This window comes from Eublepharis macularius, chromosome 14, assembly GCF_028583425.1.
Source record: "Eublepharis macularius isolate TG4126 chromosome 14, MPM_Emac_v1.0, whole genome shotgun sequence".
NCBI classification, from domain to species: Eukaryota; Metazoa; Chordata; class Lepidosauria; order Squamata; family Eublepharidae; genus Eublepharis; species Eublepharis macularius.
The window spans coordinates 35,374,546-35,395,352 of NC_072803.1; the positions used below are offsets into that span (position 1 = coordinate 35,374,546).

Consider the following 20,807-nt stretch of genomic DNA (forward strand, 5'->3'; position numbering starts at 1 on the left):
ATTTGCAACAGCCAGGAATGAAAGCTGCATGGAGAATGGCCTCCATGTTGAAGCAATCCTTTTCTCAAATTCCTCTGAAGGTGATAAAACTCTCCGAGTTACCACAGGTACAAAACAAATACCTACTAAGTGAGGAGAAAATATATTTTGAGAGATGGTTGGCAAGTTAAGTCACTTGACACAACAGGAAGTGTTCTCCTCAGTTTAGCCTCTCCCCTTTCTTGTTTGTATAAATTGGAGTAGTAGACACAGAAACTGGTACATACTACTGCCTTGCACTTTCTCATCTCACTGCATAGGAAATAGCCAGGATGGTAAGCTGGTTGCTTTTGCATTCCTCTATAACTCTCTCTCTCTCTCTCTCTCTGTGTATATAAATAATCTGGAATGAATAAAACAGTTGTAAAAGTTGTATTTGTAAAACAGACTTATAAAGAGTGGCAGTAAGGAGGTTCAGAATTAGGAGAATGTGCCCTTTCTTCACTGACCCTGAGCGATCTGAGGGTCTAACATAGGGTTGCCAACTCCTGGCTGAGGAATTCCTGAAAATGTGTGGGGAGGAGCTTGGGGAGGTTGGAGTTTCAGGAAGGTTATACCTCAGCAGGGTATAAACCATGGAGTATACCTTCCAAAGTAGCCATTTTTTTCCTAGGGAAACAGATCTCCATCAATTAGAAATCAGATGTAATTCTGGGAGATCTATAGGCCCCAATTAGAAGTTGGCAGCCATGGTGTAATTGCATGTTTGTTTGTTTTCCCCTTCCATATGTGTTAGGGTGGCCAGCACTGCCTTGACAAATGCCAAGAGATTTTGAGGACAGTGCCTGGGGAAGATGGAGTTTAGGGAGGATATGATGTCATTTCTGGCAGATGCTCTAGGAATGTCCCTTAATCTTTATGGGTAAAGCCCATAAAGACACTGGGAAGTTCCTAGAGCATTGCTATGAAGACCATTTTCTGGCTATTTTTTATCCCACTCCTCAATTTCTCAAGGGCAGGGTACTGCAGCCAAGGGCAGAGATTTGCCCTCTCTATGGTTGGGCAAATGGCAAGGCTACATGCACTTGCAAGTTCCCCACTGCAAATGTTTTGCAGGTGTTTGGAGCCTAGTTTTGATCAGGACAATGGCACGTGATGAGAACGGGCTTTAGCCTTCCCCCCACATGCTGTTTTCTCAGTTTGAAATAGACCAGGGGAGGTGATAATTGCTCTGTCATGTCCCAACCTGAATCAGGCCACTACTGCATGCCTGGGAGCTGAGTTCCCAGCATGAACTCCACGTGCATGTCTGATCACAAGAACCCAGGGAAAAGCCAGGGAAAGCATAACATGTAGTTAGACCTTAACTTTTCCTTCCTCTTCAGTATGGTACTCAGTAATGATGCCTTTGGATCCCAGATTTTATGCAAATATAGACTATCAGTGCAGTGTTTGTTAGCGTAGAATTCAGCATTGCCTGAGTCAGAATTTGGACATTGCCAAGCTTGTGGCTTGGGGGTGGGGTGGGAGGGGGAGAGCTTGATTCTCTGGCTGTTTTTAAAGGTTGCTTTCTCAATATTCTCTATATATTGGCTATATAAATGGAAACTTGAGAAACTGTAATTTAAAAAAAAATACATGGACACAATATCTTCCTGGGTCTCATGTACTCCCTCCTGTTCATGCTACTCATTGAGTCATGCACTACTCTCATGCGCACACACATTTATACATCTTACCCAATCACTTCGTAATACCCCTTTCTGTCATACACAAACACTTGTCCACACTACTGATGGTGCTGCTTGCTTTCTTCTCCACATCTCTCCCCACCCTCCCACCCCACATCAGTTCCATTTGAACATTTTTTTAAAAAAAGCAAGAACCTTCAGAGTATTTAGAATGTGTGCAAATATTCCGTAAAACCACAGCAGCTGGGGCAAGGGCTCCTGAAGACTCATTTTAATTCTCTGAAGGAAGAATTCTCACAGTGAATACCTGTTTCACTAATATAGCCAGACCATGGGTTTAATTGTTCTTAATGTGGCACCTCTGTTTACTTTGTTTTATTTTGTTTAGTTTATCTAAGAGACGATTTGCAAACTGCAACTAATATTCCTTCAGGCATCCCTTTTGATTAATAAAAATGTAAAGGTCTCCATGAAGTGAGTCTTTTGTATAGAGGGAAATTCTTAAAGAACTTGATGGCTTTTTCCTGACTTTTTCTCTCTTTTCCAGAAAATTCTCCTCAGCCTAATCATTTTGTGCACCCTAGTGGCACTGAGCTATGGAGAGTGCTTCCTCAAGCATCTCCAACCAGGAACTCAAGGTGATAATGTTATCCATATGCCTACTGGACAAATAACATTGTTTCATGTTTAGAAAAAATTATAAAACTGATTCTGGTAGACTGGGTTTATAGGCATATCCATACAATGAATAAATAGGAACTGGAAATGAGGGTTGTATGTAACTCTTTTCAGCAATGATCCTAAGGATACTTTGTTGGAAATATGCCCCATGGAATAAAATTGGACTTACTTCTGAGTAACCCTACTTAGGATTGCTCCCTTTGTTTTCTAGATCTAAACGAGACAAGATGGTAACCCTGAGTCCATCATGAGGACACCTCCACTATTTTAAGGATGAAGTTTACAAATGCCACGGAAGTCCCGTCCTGATCAGGACCATGGCAGAGGGGAAGAGGAGCTGTCCTGGCTCCCTCCCCTCTCCACCGCCCATGTGCCACTTTCAAGAGCTCAAACACCTCTTGAAAATGCATGAGGGTTTCACTTGGGATCGAGTCCCACAGCTTTTGTACAGAGAGGAAGTTTCATCCCTAAAATGGTGAAGATGTCTCCCTGGAGTACTCAGGGGTGCTGTCACGTCTAGTTTGCCTCTGAGTCTCTAACAAAGAATTCCTGGCATCCTTATAAAACCACAGTTCCCAGGATTGTTTGGCAGAAGTCATCATGACTGGTATAATCAAAAGTGCCTGATGAACATGCAGATCATGGCACATTTTTATTGATTTTTGTGCTGTGCCTACTTCCAGCACATGCTGGTTGTAAGCCACTTTGAGTCTTCCTGCATGGAAGAAAAGGCAGGATGTAAACAGTGAAATAAATAAATGGTAGCCACAGCTATGTGTCTCATGTGGATGAAATGGGCAACTCTATACAATCCCCATAAAGTTTTAATTACTTGTGTGTGTTGACCCACACACTCCCACAAGTATTATGAGAGGGTTGTCCGGGGTCTGAGCCCCAGCCCCCAGACTTGACAAGACGGAACAGCAGGGGACAAAAGGGTGGCAGCAACTCTACCCCCCAAGCCGGCAACCAGGTCCAGAACCTACCTACTCCATGGGGAAGGGGCAAAAGGCCAGTACCTCAGATGGGTGGAGGGGGCAAGGAGAAACCAGCCAGCCCCACCCTCCAGGGGGAAGAGAGGGGGCTAAGCAGGCCGGAGGGAAAGGGACACAGCAGGGAGAAGGTGGGTCCAGCAGCAGCAGCAGCAACCCAAGCAGAGCCCTTACCTGGCAGGGAGAGGATGCCGCCGCCGCTGCAGCCCAGAGCCACACCATGGCTAGAAGACAGCAGCCTGGCTCAGGAGTTGCTAGAAGCCAAGCCTCTCCAGGGGGGCTGCCACAGGCATTCTGGGGGAGGAGATGGGTAACCCCGCCCAGCATTGCTGAGCAGGCAGCGCAGAAGCTGGCTAAGGCACCTCCTCATGAGCAGGGACAGGCAAGCTCAGTAGCTCAGAGGCTGGCTGGGGCAGCTCCTCGTGAGCAAGGCCAGGCAAGCCCAATAGCACAGAGGCTGGCTGGGGCAGCTCCTCGTGAGCAAGGCCAAGGAGCCCTCAGCTGGGGATGGCTCGCACTCAACCCCACCCTGCTAGCAAGGCAAAAGAGCCCAGGAGGGATTAGTGGTTGGAGGGAAACACCTGGAGGAATGCACAGCTGGGCCCAGTCAGGAGAGGGAACAAGCCTGGAAGGAGGGTGGGGTGGAGAAAGGAAACCCTATAAAGGGTGGCTGGGAAGAGCTCTGCGGTGGTGGGTTTGAGTAGGAGTGATGGAGCAGAGTGGGAGTGGAGAGAAGCCAAGGAAAAGGCAAGAAGGAGAGTGGAGGTTTGAAGGAGAGTCTTGGGAGGAAGAGATGGTGGAAGAGGCAGGAGGTAAGCAGGCCAGGTTGAGCAGGCCAGTGAGTGGATTGAGAGGGAGTCAGGGTGAGGTATACTGCTCCTCCTTCCACAGAGCAGGGTCCTGCAGAATCCCTGGTCCCCCTGTGACGTCAGGGGCAGACTGCCCAGTGCCATGCCCAGCAGCAGCTGCGGCAAGCCCTGACAAGGGTTGCCAAAATTTTGAAATGGACCCATATTGACGGAATAACCATCTGTAATTAGTGCTGCCAAGTGACCCGCTTTGCCCAACAACAAAAACACTGGAGCCAAGACGTTGTGATAAAGTGCAGATGGTGTATTGTACAAGTCCATATATTACAGGTGCAAAAGGTGCTCAGCATACATACAGACAGAATGAAAGAGCAAAAACCAGAGTCCAGTCCTTAGGTCAGTATCCAGAGGTATCCGAGTTCGATTTGAGCGACAAAGGTTTGCACCAGGCACCAAGCTGAGCAGATCAGCACAGTACAAACCTTTGGCTGGACCTTTAAGTGTCCACTAGCCTATAGGGTGAGTTGGAGTCAGCCAACCAGCACACAGCTGATGCAATCTTGCTGCAACACCAGCTTAATTGATCAGGTGTGAACCTGTCAGAAAAAACTGCTGACTCACCCTATGTTAAAGGGCACAACAGCCTTTACACATGTGCAAGTGAGTTTATATTCTGACACATATCTCAGGTTCCTATCCTGATTTTCCCATCCTGCTCCATTGATTTTAAAGCGGACAGAAATTAAACAGGCAAAGCTTTCCTTCTGCTTATCTCTTTGCCAGACAAAAGCTTCAGCTGCTAAATTTCCGCATGTCAGATCTCTGATAAGAATAAGGAGCAGGGGTAGAAAAAAACTGGCAACTCTGAACCCAAGCATACAGTGACCCAAACTACGCAGAACAGGATTTTTAAAGATGAATATCTGATTTCAGAACTTGATTTTCAGTGATGATTGGAAGTTCTGAAACTAGTGCAGCTGAGATTGATGGCAATTTTCCTTCCTTCAGATGGCTGCATTGATCCATATGACAAAAGCGAACATCCCTTTGGATCTAAATGGAACACTGCTAAATGCATGGAATGCAGCTGTAATCCTGATATACTCCAATGCTGTACCACGTAAGCAAAAGCTCCAATGTGACATTAGAGTCTTTAAAGTCTTTAGAGTCTTTAAAGACTCTAATAAAGACTTTAGAGTCTTTATTGTCTTTAAAGACATTTAGCCAAAAGCAGCTGCTCTCTCCAGATGTGGTGGGTAGGGCAAAGGAGAGTGGGACAAAGGAGCTAGTAGCTCCTATAGGTTTGCCAACAGGCCTGGAGAAAAGTGTCCCATCCCTTTAATAGAGGCTGATACCTGGTAATAGTTACCTCCACGCCATGAAAATCTTCAACTGTCCATTTCCAAACAACAAGCTTCTGTTAAAGGGATAGGACATTTTTCTCTACTCCTGCGGGTAATGCTAAAGTAACAGCAACAATCCCAAATCAACGTCTTCCTTGGGTGCTTGATGTCCCTTCCACTCCAAGTTAATACACTTCTTCATCTCTTTCCCACCCTGTTTGAAAAGCTTCTATTGAAAGGTGAGTAAGGTAGAGCTAAAAAAAAACTGCTCAGAAAGGGAACAAAAAGAGACAAGTAGGGCAACAATTGAAGGAAGGGCCAAAGATGGAGGAAATGGAATATATTTCCACCAGGAGACAAGAACACTGAATGTCCGATAGGAACAATTGCTGATGCCAGAGGGATTAGAGTGGGTGTCTCCCTCTTTGTATTTGAGGGCAGGAATGTGCAATAGGCCATATGATTTTATGATATGATTTTAATTGTATTTATATAAACAGGGCTTTTTTCTGGGAAAAGAGGTGGTGGAACTCAGTGGATTGCCCTCAGAGAAAATGGTCACATGGCTGGTGGCCCCGCCCCCTGATTTCCAGACAGAGGGGAGTTTAGATCTGTCTGGAGATCAGGGGGCGGGGCCACCAGCCATGTGACCATTTTCAAGAGGTTCTGGAACTCCATTCCACCGCATTCCCGCTGAAAAAAAGCCCTGTATATGATTATGAATTTTATGAATGTTGTACCCCATCCTGAGCCCGTTTGTGGGGAGGGCGGGCTAAATACCAAATAAAGTAAAGTAAAGTAAAGTGGGCCTTCATGGACTGGGTTAGGGTTCCCTACAGCCTCCCCTGTCCTTATTGCTGCCTTTACTGCCTGTCTCTAGCAGCTTGAGTAAGTCAGAGCTTTTTAAAATATCTGTACAAATTCCAATAAATTGTTCCTTATGCTTAATTTCTCCGTTTTTATTTTAGATACGGTGGTGTTGTAAGTGTCCCAGGATGCGCAGCAGTTGTTGATCCAAAAACATGTAAATACAAGTTTTATAAGGCTGATGATCCTTCAAAGCCATGTTTTAAGCTTTAAAAACCCATCCACTTTATGTTGGTGAACTTGAATAAATCAATGACTCATCTGTTCTACTTGCTGTGTGTCTCTTGCTCTTTTTCTTCCACGAAAATTAAAAAAGAAGTTTTTGTTTTGATTTCTCAAATAGGGAGGAGCCTCTTCTGACTGAAAGTCTGTTAGCATCATGGATTTTCTTGGGATAGATACCCATGGATTCAGTTAAGTGTTAAACAGGAACGGAAGAGGAAGGTGAACAGATTTTGAAAATGTGAGACAAAAACAAATGACATTTTATACCAAATGTTTGTAAGTTATTATGGACTCCTGCATAGGAGGGCCTTTTCACACTCTTGTCTTGTTCCTGATATTTTCAGAAGTGAAAGCTCATTTATTTGGCCCATTTTTGTTTGATATATTATGACCTCCATCTCTGTGTTGGATTTCTCCCCTGCTTTAATTGTCCACACAGTTCCCCCCACACCCCTTATTGGAAAAACAGTTCTGATTAGAAGAAAGATCCTCCGAAAATGTTTACCTCATGGCATATCATTTGTTTTGCACAATTGTTAAACCACTAACACATCCAATAGTCAGCATCCTGCCTGAGAATCTCTCCTCCTCTCCTCTCACAACTTTATCATATACAAGTTCTGACTAAAACTATCTTGTTCTGAAAGATTATGGAAGTGTCTTCACGACCACTAAAGCTAGAATCTGTTGTGAAATTTTGTGAGATCTCCTCACAGCTTGGGATAAGCCTTGATAATCAATTTGCACATTTTGCTCTAGGTGATCCTAATTGCTGCAATTGTAAGCAGAGTGATCTATAATTACACTGTGTAGCAAAGGTGACTTGGGTTTCAAGTCATCCATAAACCTTTTGTATGGTTGCAGCCATTTTCCCCAGGGGGACTAATCTCTGTAGTTTGGATATCTCTATCCTTTGAAGTTGTAACTGGGAGATCTCCAAGGCCCACTTGGAGTTTGGCAACCAGCATATAGATAGAATGAAGGTGCTAATCAGAGAGATACTTTGCACTGCACAAGGGACAGACTGAGCACCTCCAAGGAGCCGGAGGGAGAGGAAGAGGAGACAAACAAACCAAACATTGCACAGGAGATGGGTCTAGGGTGGGTGGAGGAAAGGAAAATGTAAGCATTTACATAGGAAAGAGACCCAGCATGTTCTTGCATTGAATAAAAAGTTGGGCAAACCCCAGTATCCAGTTGAGATCACCACTGAAGGTATCGAATTCTGTGCATAAATAGATAAACATCCGACACAGTATAGGGCCAAATGGGAGGCAAATAGCCTGTGTGTAAAAGCCCAGAAAGACATTTAATCAACTACTGATTTTACCATTTTTAGCTGGATATTGTCATTTTTCTTCCTTCTCCCCCAAAGGCTTAAAGATGCAGCTTGATACTAGCTGTACCCACCATTTCCTAAGTTACTGGACTTTTCCCTGACATTCCCCTAGATTGCTAGAGAACATCCATGGCCAATTTATCCTCAGAACCAAGCTGCAAGTGACGCCTTACACAGGTTGGACACTTGTCAGCTTCCCTCAAGTTTTGATGGGAAATGTAGGCGTCCTGGTTTTACAGCTTGGCTCTCCATTACAGCTGTAAGACCAGGATGCCTACATTTCCCATCAAAACTTGAGGGAAGCTGACAAGTGTCCAACGTGTGTCAGGCATCACTTGTAGCTTGGCTCTCACTCAACCTGCCTTCAGTCTTCAGTCGAAAATGTAAAAGCCAGTAGGACCAAATGTCTCTCTGACACCAAATAGAACATATAATTCTAAATAATAACATGCAAAACTTTGCTACGTCTCTTGTGCTTGTTTACCACCATATTTTAAAAATCTAATTCCTCATTTAAATTCCCTGTTTATTCTTCCACTTGGTGCATTCAGGGACATTTATCCCAAAAGAATCAGTTATACTGACAGACCTTCCATCAGAAAAGGCCCCTCCCCATTTCATAAAATCCAAATAAAAAATTCATCTGTAGTAGTCACTAAAGAAAAAAGAGAGACACACACGAGCCCCTGATTTATTTAGGATCACTGATATGAATGGATTTGGTTTCTGAAGCTTCGAAACATGGCTCCTCAGGGTTGTCAAGGCTATAGAATTTGTAGGTGCATGTTTCAAAATCAACAACTCCGTTGCATCCTTGCACATCTGCAATGCCACCAAATCTAAAACAAAAAAAGAGGAATTAAGTACAAAGAACCTTGTTAGAGCTCCTTCCCGCTACCCAGCTCCACCTATCCCACTTGAAACAACCCTGGGCTTCCTTCCAGGACACTTTGAGGAAGCCACTTTAAAGAAGTGTGTGTGTGAATGTATAAAATGTCACCTGAACCCACTCACATGGCAACCTGTTAATGGAAATGAAGTCTCTATCTGACCCAAACCAGCTCTCATTCTAGCTTTCATCCCTGTTTTCTTTTGCCTGGCACTCTATGCAAGGAAAGAGCTGCTGGTGTGAATTTCAAAATGATCAAGTATCAGTCCCTCTCAGCTCAGGCCTACCTGGTACAGCATTCCATTCCTGTAACTCTGCAACTGCACCTCAGGCAGTGAGCTGTGTTCCACTCTGATTCGAATGGATATTTCTTCTTATCATAAGCATCAATACAGCCATCTTGAGGTACCATCGCACCTACGGAGGGAAATTCCTATCTGTTTCATTTGCAACAGTAACAAAACCAATCCCTAAGGGAAAGTGCTTAGTGCACATAGTGCAACTTCCCCCCTTCTGTTTTCAAAAGCAGCCTGATATGCAGAAATGTAGCAGATCAAGCTTTTCCTGGCAAGTGAGAGGAAAAGCTTTGCCTCCATAATACATGTCTAGGGCAGACCGAGTTGGCTGAAACAACTGGAGTGCTCAGGATGTCAATCTCATTTTAAAAACTCTGTCTTGTGTTACCTCCTGAATTCTTTCATGGAGATTGGTTGTCTCATCTCCTGGAAGCCATAACATGATGAGTTGGCTACCTCTGAGAAAGTTCATGCCCAGGGCTGTAGAAGTCTTACAGCCCTATCAATGCATACTGCTGCTGGCCGGAGTACAGCTGACACAGCTGTTGTTTCCACACAGGGATTTGGGGGGCACACAACATGCCCCAACTTTATTTCAGAGTTTCCTCACAATGCTGTGCTCTTTCAAGGGGCTCCTTGGGGTTTCCCTTTTAAGAAGGAGCAAGGAGAAACCTCATTTATTCTAACTTAAAAGGGAAATGACTTGCGAGCTGTATGCGAAAGCTCTGCCTGCCGCCAATCTGGAGGTGGGGGCTGGAACAGGGTGCTGCCTTCAAAATGGCAACACTCAACTCCAGCACACCCCCCATAGCCCAATAATAGGGCTTTTTAAAAACTCAGATACAGCAAGGGATTATATGAGGCTGTCATCCACCATTTACTCCCTCCATTAGAAGGGCACCCATCCAACTTTAAGAGAGATACAGATAGCGTTGCCAACCTCCAGGTTTAGAATGTCTTGACGGGAAAATGTATCTGGACTAGGATTACCAATATAGGTAGGGATTGGAGTTCTGCCAGAATTACAACTGGTTCCCAGAAAGTTTTGCCAATCTCCAGGTGAGATGTGGAAATTTCCCAGAATTACAACCAATCTCTAGACTACAGAGCTCAGTTTCCTTGGAGAAAATGGCAGCTGTGGCAAGTGAGCTCTATGGCATTATACCCCTCTAAGGTTCCTTCCCTCTCCAAACCTCATCCTCCCCAGGCCCTGCCACCAAATCTCCAGGAATTTTCCAACCTGAAATTGGCAGCCCTGGTTTACACAGCTCAGCTGTGAGCCATCGCTTAGTTGTTGGGGGAAGTAGGGGTTGCTGGGCTAAAAGGGGGTGGGGGACTAGCAAGATTGTAGTCACGTGGGCACTTCTGCACCTGGAAGGGGTGCATGAGTGCCATCCCCATTTTCTTCAACCCTGCTCATAGTTGTTTGCACAGTGAGAGTGGCTTTTCTCACTGCTGTATGAAATCAGCTATCATTTGATACAGGGAGATGCAGTTTCAAAAGTATGTTGGTCTAAAGTGGCCGTGTCTCCCACTATACCTCCTATCCCAGGCCCTGCTGTTCTCTGCTTGGTGAAGCAGTGGGAACAAAATTGGGGAGAGGGAATCTTGCCAACACTACAATATCTTTCCAACATTACATCTCTTCTGCTGTGAAATCAGAAGTGGTGTCACTGCATTGGAGTGATGCTTTAGGATTCATCAAAAACTCTATGGTACAACCACAGAGTACATGATAAATTCTAAGGTGTCACCACAATGCCATGACTACACTTCCTGTTTTGCACTGGAAGCGTTATCATGGTGCTGGTGCAATGGCCGCACTGGGCTGGCAACCCTAAGATGGTCCCAGGCTGTAAAGGGTAAAAAGCTCAATGTAGCACCATGACTCAGGCCTGGAAATAGATCAAGTGTTCCTGAACAGGATTTAACAGGACCTCCAGCACCCTTCTCTCGAACCTTAATTTCAAAGTAGTGCCAGTATCCCAGACCTTATTTTCTGGAATATTCTTTGGTGTCTCAGTGTCTGCAACATACTTGGGATCTCTAACCAAGGAAATAATAGATCAATAACATTTTAGATTCCTAATTGATAGTTGCCAATTGACTGACCAAGTGTGGGGCACCCAATACAAAAAAAGAGGACAGGGTGCTATAGTGACAAGGGGGCAGAGTGGGCCCCATATTCTGCAGAATGCTCTTGCCGCACATATGGCAGCAAGTAGAAACTCAACATGAGGTTCAGTGAATAACTCCTGTGCTTTTCCATGTTTCCAACAGGAACTTGTTAGAATCAAAGTAAACTTTATGAATGACACACAGTTGCCATGTGCTGTGGAGCCCCAGAAAAGGCCAAACAGCCCCCTTCTGACTTGTGACACTCATAACATCTAGTTCAGTGTTCAGTACTCCAATTAAACTGTAGTTCCCAAGATTCTCTGAGGAAAGTCAAGGCACTTAAAGTGGAATAACACTGACATTAAAGGTAGTAGTATATCCCCTCACCCCAAAGTGTGTTAGCAGAACCATTTTTTCGAAGCATGTTCTAAACACAAAATTATATTTCTTTGCCCAAATTAGTAGGCTGTGTGATAAATATTTACCATTCCTAATCTCTAGTGTAGGTAGCGTTAAGAAACAGGCTGCCTGGCACAAGGCCAGAGTGATGCATGAGACAGTGAGGGGGAGGAGGACTTTCTGAAAAAGAAGCAAAAGAAAATAACAGTCAGTTTTGAGCTCTGAGACATTTCCCCTCCACACAGATCTATGGCATTTTAATTTACAGTTTTTTTTAAAAAGCAAGAAAAAACACATCATTACTTCAATAACTTATTTTAAAGCCAGAGCTGTTATAAGTTTGATTCATTGGCCTTAACTCACCTGTGTTCATATACAGACAAATAAACATGTTTTTGAACTTTGAAATGCAGTACTTCAGTAGTATTCCAATGGCTCAGAAGTTTCAGCAAACAAAATCCAGTCCACAAATAACTTCTTGGGACAGCCAAAGTTATCAGTGGTTAGCTGTCAGAATGAGTTGTATAAATATGTCTCTGTGTATGTGAGCCAGATAGAGTAGCACATGGATATGTAAGCATGCATGGAGACAGATCTTATTTGGCTTCAATTGGCAAGCCTATTGGCATGGTCCCTCCCTAGATCTTGTAAATATTGTGAGGAAACTACTCTGTATTTAGCACAAAGATCTTATTTTTGTTGTCCTGTTCTCACAAAATAAGTAGTATGTATCAGAGTGTGCATGAGAAACTGAATCCCAGAGAAACTATTGCAATTTTTTTTTAAAACTCTGGCTTTTCTTCATTTTTATATCCACACACTGAATACTGAGAGGTCGAGAAAATAATTTAAAGGGGAAAATGTACCATAGAATTAAACTTTAAAAACAACACAATCCAAGTTTCATTGGATGCTAAGAATCAAAAGAATATGTCCAAATTCTGAATTGTACAGAGCCTTTCCAATATTTTTATCCTAACTAATTTTTTTAAAAAAGAAGTTGGCCTTATTGGAGCCTGTAAGTGTTCTACTTACCATCCTTTTTCTTCTGTATGCAGCCAACGGACTCTTCCCACAGAAAGCTGGATGCCAATGTCTGTGAAATAGTTATGACCCAAATTTATACAACCAAAAAGGGGGAGAGGCTTCACTGTGGAGATCACCTCCCCTTGCTCTGCTGACCTGGATTAACGGAATGAATATTCTGAGGAAATCATTCCGTTCTGACTAACCCGATGTTTGCTGTGCAAATTGTTCTACTTGCAGTGACCTGATAGCATCCGTACCTCAGAGGTACAGCCAAGAAGGGCATCATTTTCTCAAATGGAGGACCATGAACAAGAGAGAAATTATACTAAAGGATGACCATGTTTGGAGTGCACACAAACCAAATGTTGTATATCTGTGGCCAAATATAGGTAAGATTCCTGTGTTTGGAACTCTTAACAATGTTTAAAGTTAATTCTCAGGCAGGAAGAAATCTGGTTGAGATCAGGAGTGCAGTGCATGGGGAGAGGAGACTTATATCTTACCCTCCTTGTCATTTTCTTGACCTGAAATGCCTCCAGGTGGGATCACTACTTGCCCCATTGGGCTAAATTTATACGTACCCACAAGTTTAGCCCAAAGAGACAGAAAGTAGCTTCCTGGGGCGTTTCAGACTAGGAGGACAGTACATGAACCCAATTCAAACTGGTCTCCTGCACACCAGCCTCTGCCCACTGCCACCACTCACCTGGCTGGCACCACTCACCTGGCTGGCAGGGGAACAGGTCTCCCAGGTGTGCTTCTGATGAGGAGCACTGACATCGCTCCCAGGAATGATGTCATTGTGCAGGCCCTGGGAGCGCTCCTGCATGTCGCACCAGGCTGATTTGGGATCCCAATGGGGCCTGTTTGGGGCCCAAATCGGCCCAGTGCAAAGTGTGGGAGCACTCTTGAGTCCTGCATGATAACTAAGGTTGCCAGGTCCCTCAAGTCCCCCAGTGGGAGACTGGGACGCTGGCACTTACCCTGTGCTGGCTTGTGCTCTCCATTGCACACGTGATCCCAGCATGTGTGATGACATCACTTCCGGTAAGTGACATCATCACATGGGTCAAAGGGTGGCCCAGGAGTGCACACACACTGCCCAAAGGGCTGAATCACCCCTCCATGACCCACAACAGGCCCAGGGGTGCACTATGCTGCCCAGGTATACGCCAGTGCCACTGGGGGGCGCCCCGGGACCCTGCCCCCATGCTGGCCAGGTAAGTGGGGACGGGGGAAGGAGGTGGGAGCAAGCCTAGTGATGACGCCTGTAGGCCGGAGTAGGCATGCCACACAGCCTCCATTAATTGCTCTTTACATTTCTACATTCCTGATCTCCTGGTCAGTTGGCATGCCATACAGGAAGACTCAGGGAGTAGTTTAAATGTTTCACAATAACTCTCTCATCTTTCCCAGAGCACAATATTCCCATACACTCTAAGTAATAATTCTTACATGTCTTAAGGTTCACTGTGTTCCTCTCACTATGCTTCATAGATAAGACAAAAGCATGATCACAGCATATTTGCTCAGTTGGCTGTGACTGGTTTAGAAATGTGTAACTGTTGTTATAGACATATTTGGGCATTGCTCTTTTCCGGGTTCCTGAAAGCTTTCTCAATAAAACACTCGCCTCCATGTTGGAGGGAGAGACTTTGCATCCAGATCTCGGTCTCGTGTCGTTACTACAGACGCCATTCCTGGAAGTGATGTCATCATGCAGTGCCAGGAGATTGCGTGTGCGAGGAGAGAAACAAGGGGCATGCTGCATTTCCCCCCTCCTCACTGGGAGGATAAGGAGACCTGGCAACCCTACTCAAAAATTAGGAAGGCTAATAATAATAATTACCTTCCTAAATCTTGCCAATATCAGTTTAGGCCTGAATCAGGTTTATTTGCCTGTGATGATCTTGCATTAGTATTTGGCAGAACAAAGTTCTCATTGTTAGCTCCAATCAGTTGACCTTGTTGACTTTTCATAAGGCTGCTGCTGAAAGCAAAGACCTCAAGCCAAGGTTTATTGTCCAGTGGAATGGCTAAATCTACATTCTCTACCCATTCTATGCCAGCCAACCAGGGAAACAAACAAACAAACCTCCAGACAAGCTGACTTTCCCCCCTTTAGAAACAGCTTTCAGACAAGCAAGAGCACATCTCGTACATTACCTTCAGCCATAATAGTAAAGAGTCCAGTAGCACCTTTAAGACTAACCAATTTTATTGTAGCATAAGCTTTTGAGAACCACAGCTCTCTTCATAAGATGCATCTGAGAAAGAGAGCTGTGGTTCTCAAAATTTTATACTACAATAAAGCAGGTTAGTCTTAGAAGTGCTACTGGACTGTTTACTATTTTGCAACTACAGAATAACACAGCTAACCCCTCTAGATCTTCAGCCATAAGTTTGTTTAAGCTGTACACTCCAGAGGATTTAACCACATTTCAGTAGGATGGCTTTTAAAAAACCCACAGATGGTTTTAAAAGAGGATTAGACACTCCGGTAGGATAGATTCCTCACTGACTACTAGCTGTGATGGCTAAAAGGAACCTATAGCAGTACTTCCAAAAGACTGTTCTGACTTTGAGGAGTTAGGTTTGGTGTACAATGTCAGGGCTTGCGGCAGCCGCCGCTGGGCAGAGTGCTGGGCAGTCTGCCCCTGACATCAAAGGGGTGCCAGGGATACTGCAGGACCTTGCTCTGTGGAAGGAGGGGCAGTATACATCACCCAGACTCCCTCTCAATCCACTCGCTGGTCTGCTCAACCTGTGCCACTCACCCCCTTTGATCTCTGCCATCTCCTCCTCCATCCACTCTTCTCCTTGCCTTCACTCTCCTTCCACTCCATTACTCCTACTCAAACCCACCACCCCAGTGCTCTTCCGAGCCATCCTTTATAGAGCTTTCTCTCCCCGCCCCACCCTCCTTGCAGGCTCCTCCTGCCAGGCCACACCCCCTTGGCCTCCCAGCATTGTTCTGGGCTGCCTCAAGCCGTTGCAGCTGGGGTAGCTGGTTTGGCTGCATAGGTCAGCAACAGCTGCATCTCATTGGCTGGCTGTCAGGCCTCTCTCGCTGAGCTGGTTGCTGAAAGCAGGCCCAGCTGTGGCCCCTTGGCTGGCTGCCCAGCTTTTCCAGCAGAGTGCCTCCAGCAGCTCCACCTGGGCTTTGCTCTTGGCCTCTCCTGAGCCAGGTTACTGTCTTCTAGCAGAGGTGTAGGCTGGGGCGTGGCTCCGAGCTGTTGTGGCTGCTTCTCCTCCTTGGCTGGTAAGGGCTCTGTTTGGGCATCTGCTGGGTCCCTATTCCCCCTGCCTCTGCCCTCTCCCTCTGCTCTGCTTAGCCCCCTATCCCCCTTCTAACCCTCTGAGGCTTTGGACCTTTGCCCCTTTTCCCTGGTGTAGGCAGGTTCTGGCCCTGGTTGCCGTCTGGGGTGGCAGGACAGCTGTCTCCCAGCTGCCTCCCATTGCTTCCTCCAGGCAAGGCTGGGGGCTGTGCCTCACACCTCGGACATACAATTCCTCCATCCTGTGCCCCAATTGCTTTGCGAGGCAGGGCTAAACATTTTTCAATATTTTGGCAAAACTAAATGTTTTTCTCTTAAAAACATGTTTTTATCTAACCATGGTATTATGTTGCTACAATTGGGAATGCAATATATTAGGGTTAAACTTACGCATCTTGTGCAAAGTTTTTAGGGAGGATAGTTACACTCCTTTGTATTGGACATTTGCCTCATTTACGGCTTATCAGTTGGCCTTGGATGCATTATTCATTTCCCAGTTTATGGGAAAACATGTGAAGCCATGTAATGAAAAATTTATGTAAGTCCCAGAGAAACCTGCCCCCTCGAGGGTGAACCTTAGCTCAGGCTGAACTGACAGGTACAGAACAAGTAAACAGAGGTCTACACTACAGTACACCAATAGAGTGGAGCTGCCCACCTAATCACGAGCCACTAACAAGCATAGGAGATCAGGCAGATGGAAGAAGGGGGCAGCCATAGCCTGCAGGACATTGGTGCACAAAGGAGACCAAGCTGCACAGGGACACAGCCCTAGAAAGTTACTAGGCAAAGGGTTGCCAACCTCCAGGCAGTATCTGAGATTACAACTTATCTCCAGACCGCAGAGATCAATTCCTCTGGAGAAAATGGCTGCTTTGGAGGATGAACTCTACAGCATTAAACTCCGCTGAGGTCCCTCCCCTCCACAAATGCCACCCTCTCTAGGCTTCAAAAAACCCTCCCCCAAATCTCCAGGAATTTCTCAACTTGGAGCTGAGAGCCCTAAATCAAAATTCAATATATAACAGCCAATATAATGAAAGCACAACTATCCTGCTGGGAACCCAGGAAGCATGCTTTATGAGTGGAGGGGAATATAAGTCGTGGATTTTATTTCAGACAGATCCTGACATGAAATAAATTAAAATCAAAACTTGTGCTGAACCTGTCAAAACTCAAGCCAAGTATGAATAAAATCGTGACAATAACCAGCAGATGGTAAATCAATAATTTTGATAGTAATCAGCAGATGGTAAATCACTGTGTAGGCAAAACAAGAAGCAATAATCCATTACAAAGATATCTGGGCTTTCCACTAGATAGCTTTAGATCACCATCTGTTCTTTGGGGAAAAGAAAACATTTCAGGCTTGCAGCATTCCTTCCTGCACATAGAAAATTGCTTCTCCCAAAGCGACAGGGATGGTGCAAGATTTGCTCCCCCAAACAAGAGGTGCCTGTCATCTTCTCCCATATGCCCAGGTCTGAACCAGCCCCTGTGTCATGGCCAGAAATGAATGAGTTTGGCTAGGACCTAGCCCTCAGTAGTCCAGGGGTCCATACTTTCCTATGCCACTGGTGGCTGGGTCTGAGAAGAGCCCATGCGGAATGTCAGTGCCCTTGCTAGCTCAAGTGGTTGCTTGGATGGACTGCCAGCCCTGCAAAGTGAGGACATTTTAGGTCTTACTTTCTCTCCTACAGGGACAAATTGTCATCTTCTGTGCCAGCAAGAATAAGTCACAAATGTTAAGAGTACAGAAATCAGCAATACAAGATTCTTCTTTCACGTTTAATCTTTTAAAATGGCTGCCCCACATTGTAGTTCTAGCAAAAGAACTGAAGAAGAGCCCAGGTGGTGCATACCCCAAGCCACCATCTCATCTGATAATGGCCAGAAGAAATGTACATATATTTACTTATCCTGATTTTTTTCCCTAATGGGGACTCAGACCAGCTTACATTGTTCTCCTCTCCTCTTTTCCTCTCCTCCATTTTATACTCACAACAACCCTCTGAGGTAGATTAGGCTGAGAGTATGTGGGCCAAGATTCCATGGCAGTGGGGATTTGAACCTGGGTATCCCAGATCCAACACTCTAATCGCCATAGACTGGCTCTGGAAGTCAATGTAAAGTGCAACTGAAGTTTTCCCCAGCCAATACAATATAATCTCCCCCACAAACCCTCATGCCTTTTGAGTGTAGCTGTCTTGCTTCAGGGGAACAAGTGCAAAATGAAAGTTAAAAATTATACAGAACCAGCAGTTTGTAAAAAACGTATTGTAAGTGTGATGGTCACTGCATTTTCTAAACATATATCCTACTATATAATTCCCTTAGCCTCGTCTCAACGAGGCATGTTTATGCTGGTGCGCCTGTGCGGGCGCATCAGCATAAAAGGGTGCTGTGGAAGGCTGCTTCTGGAGGGAGCCGTGGCGGGGGAGAAGCCCGCCGCCCTCTGACCCCTGCTGGAGCCGAGCTACACCGCTTTCGGCAGGGACGGGGCGATGGGGTGAGGGCGAAGTGCTCGCTGCCGCATCAGCCCCACCGGAGCCGGGTGCTCCGCTCTGCAAAGACCCGGGGCCTTGCCGGGCGGTGGCGCTCCGCTCATGCCGCCTTACCCTGGGCCCGAGGAGAACGGCATGCAGCGGCTCCAGGGGCCTCGCAGGGTGGCGGTGCTCAGCTGTCCTCGGGCCCGGGAAAAGGCGGCGCGAGCAGAGCACTGCCGCCCTGCGAGGCCCCTGGAGCCACGGCACACTGCTCTCTGCTCCAAACCCCCATTGCCTCCCTACCTGCCGTTCCTCCCCACATCCCACCTGCCTCTGAGCTCTCCCCAAACCCCCATTGCCTCCCTACCTGCCATTCCTCTCGACACCCCACCTGCCTCTCAGCCCTCCCCAAACCCCCATTACCTCCCTACGTGCCATTCCTCTCCACACCCCACCTGCCTCTCAGCCCTCCCCAAACCCCCATCGCCTCCCTACCTGCCATTCCTCCCCAGACCCCTCCTGCTTCTCACCTCTCCTCAGACCCCCCCTTGCTCCCCATCTGCCAGCCCTTCCTAACCACCACCAGCCCTCCCCAGCCCCAGCTTTCTAGAGCCTGTTGTATTTATTTGCACAACGGGCTCTGTTTCTAGTAGGATATGATTTTCTATTCCTTGGCTCAATCGAGACAGCACCCAAGAAGTCAGGAGGAGACTGAGACTTGGAAGAGCTGCCATGAAGGAGCTTGAAAAGATCTTTAAGGATAAGGATGTGCCTTTAGGGACCAAAATCAAGATAATCCACACTATAGTATTCCCCATTACTACATATGAATGTGAGAGGTACCATGGATGACCAAAAAGACAAATAAGTGGGTTCTAGATAAAATCAAGCCTGAATTCTCCCTAGAAGCTAAAATGATGAGATGGGGCCTATCATACTTTGGTCACGTTATGAGAAGTCAAGACTCATTGGAAAAGACAATAATGCTAGGAAAAGTAGAAGGCAGTAGGAAAAGTGGAAGACCCAAAATGAGATGGCTGGACTCAATAAAAGGAAGCCACATCCTCCAGTTTGCAAGATCTGAGCACTATGTTAATGATAGGAGGTTTTGGACGCTTTCTATTCATGAGTCTCCAGAAGTCAGAAGTGACTTGATAGCACATAAAACACACACGTATACATTTTAAGAGAAATGGAGCTTTATTCAGAGACCATAACAAGAATTGATCAGTCCAGCCCTGAGGACACTTTCCTGGGAGTAATCCCTATTGAAGAGACCTGAGTAGCATTCTGAGTAGACTGACTTGGGATGGCTCTCATAATTAGGAGTAATATTTTTGCAAATATTTGATTCTGTAGTATTTGTTTATTTGTACTTTTGTAATTATTTCACTGAAGAAGAGCAGCTTCCACGGTATAATTTTAATGCATTAACAGTGGAATAAATACTTGGGCACTTTTTGTGAGTTTTTCTGTCGGTTCCCAACATGATATAAACATGTTGTTGTTATTGTTTTTACTCTTAGCAATGGCCAACCAGATGCTTCTGGGATGTCTGCAAACAGGCACAAATCTCGCACTGTTTCCTCCCCTCCCAGCTACTGGCAGTACACTGCCTCTGAACATGGAGGTTCCATTTGGTTGAGCAAATTAAGGAAAGAATAAAAGAAAAGTTTAGAGAAGTCCAAAAAAAAGCATTTGGATTTCTTTGTGCTCCAATTCATAGCATTCTTCTGTGGTGCAGGATCAGTGCATGGATGGTGAGCTTGGATCTTCATGAACGAACAAGGAGCCATTTGCACAACGAGTGAGGTCATGGATCAGTGGCAGAGCATCTGCTTGGCATGTAGAAGGCCCCAGGTTCAATCCCTGACATCTCCATTTATACAGTTCAAGTACTATTAGTAGGCAGTGTGAAAGACCTGAGACTCTGACGAGCCACTGCCAGTCATCATCACAGGCAATACCGACCTTGAATGACTGTCTCGGAGCAAGGCAAGGCAACATCACATCTGTGTTCAATTCCTGTTCCTCTGAAGCCGGGAAATCACACAAAAGTGGCTCTGTGTGAGTCACATGGTGTGGACTGCCTCCATTACATCATCTGTGCAGTGGGTAAGAGGTAAGACTGTCACTCCTCTGCCACGCAAAACCTTCACATAATATATGTATCAGAGCCTTCATGACCAATGAATAGTGGGAAGAAGCAGGTTGTAGCCCTCCCACAAGCCTCTGTCACAGTAAGGGATGAGACAGATGTGATGCTGGTGGTTAAAATAGCCATCAGGCAGGGACCCAGTTTAAACCAGAAACATGGAGAAGGATCCTTGCCTACGTTTGATTTTTCCCAGCCAGAAATGGCCCTGCAAATAAGCCCTTTGCCCTG

At 45.6% G+C, this 20,807-nt stretch overlaps 2 protein-coding genes across 2 annotated transcripts; one reads left to right on the top strand and one right to left on the bottom strand.

Annotated features, from left to right (window-relative positions):
- Nucleotides 1-249: 249 nt before the first annotated feature.
- On the top strand, nt 250-6,728 carry LOC129341836 (small serum protein 2-like). The gene is made up of 4 exons (XM_054997174.1): nt 250-314; nt 2,218-2,308; nt 5,161-5,272; nt 6,464-6,728. Exons 1-4 carry the CDS (start codon nt 312-314, stop codon nt 6,573-6,575), a joined length of 318 nt encoding a protein of 105 aa, XP_054853149.1. The 5' UTR covers nt 250-311; the 3' UTR covers nt 6,576-6,728.
- A 1,854-nt stretch (nt 6,729-8,582) lies between these two features.
- LOC129342377 (small serum protein 2-like) lies at nt 8,583-12,731 on the bottom strand. Its single transcript, XM_054998094.1, has 4 exons — nt 12,664-12,731; nt 11,715-11,808; nt 9,103-9,232; nt 8,583-8,765 (listed from the first exon to the last, which is right to left on the bottom strand). Exons 1-4 carry the CDS (start codon nt 12,664-12,666, stop codon nt 8,618-8,620), a joined length of 375 nt encoding a protein of 124 aa, XP_054854069.1. The 5' UTR covers nt 12,667-12,731; the 3' UTR covers nt 8,583-8,617.
- Between the last annotated feature and the right edge of the window lie 8,076 nt (nt 12,732-20,807).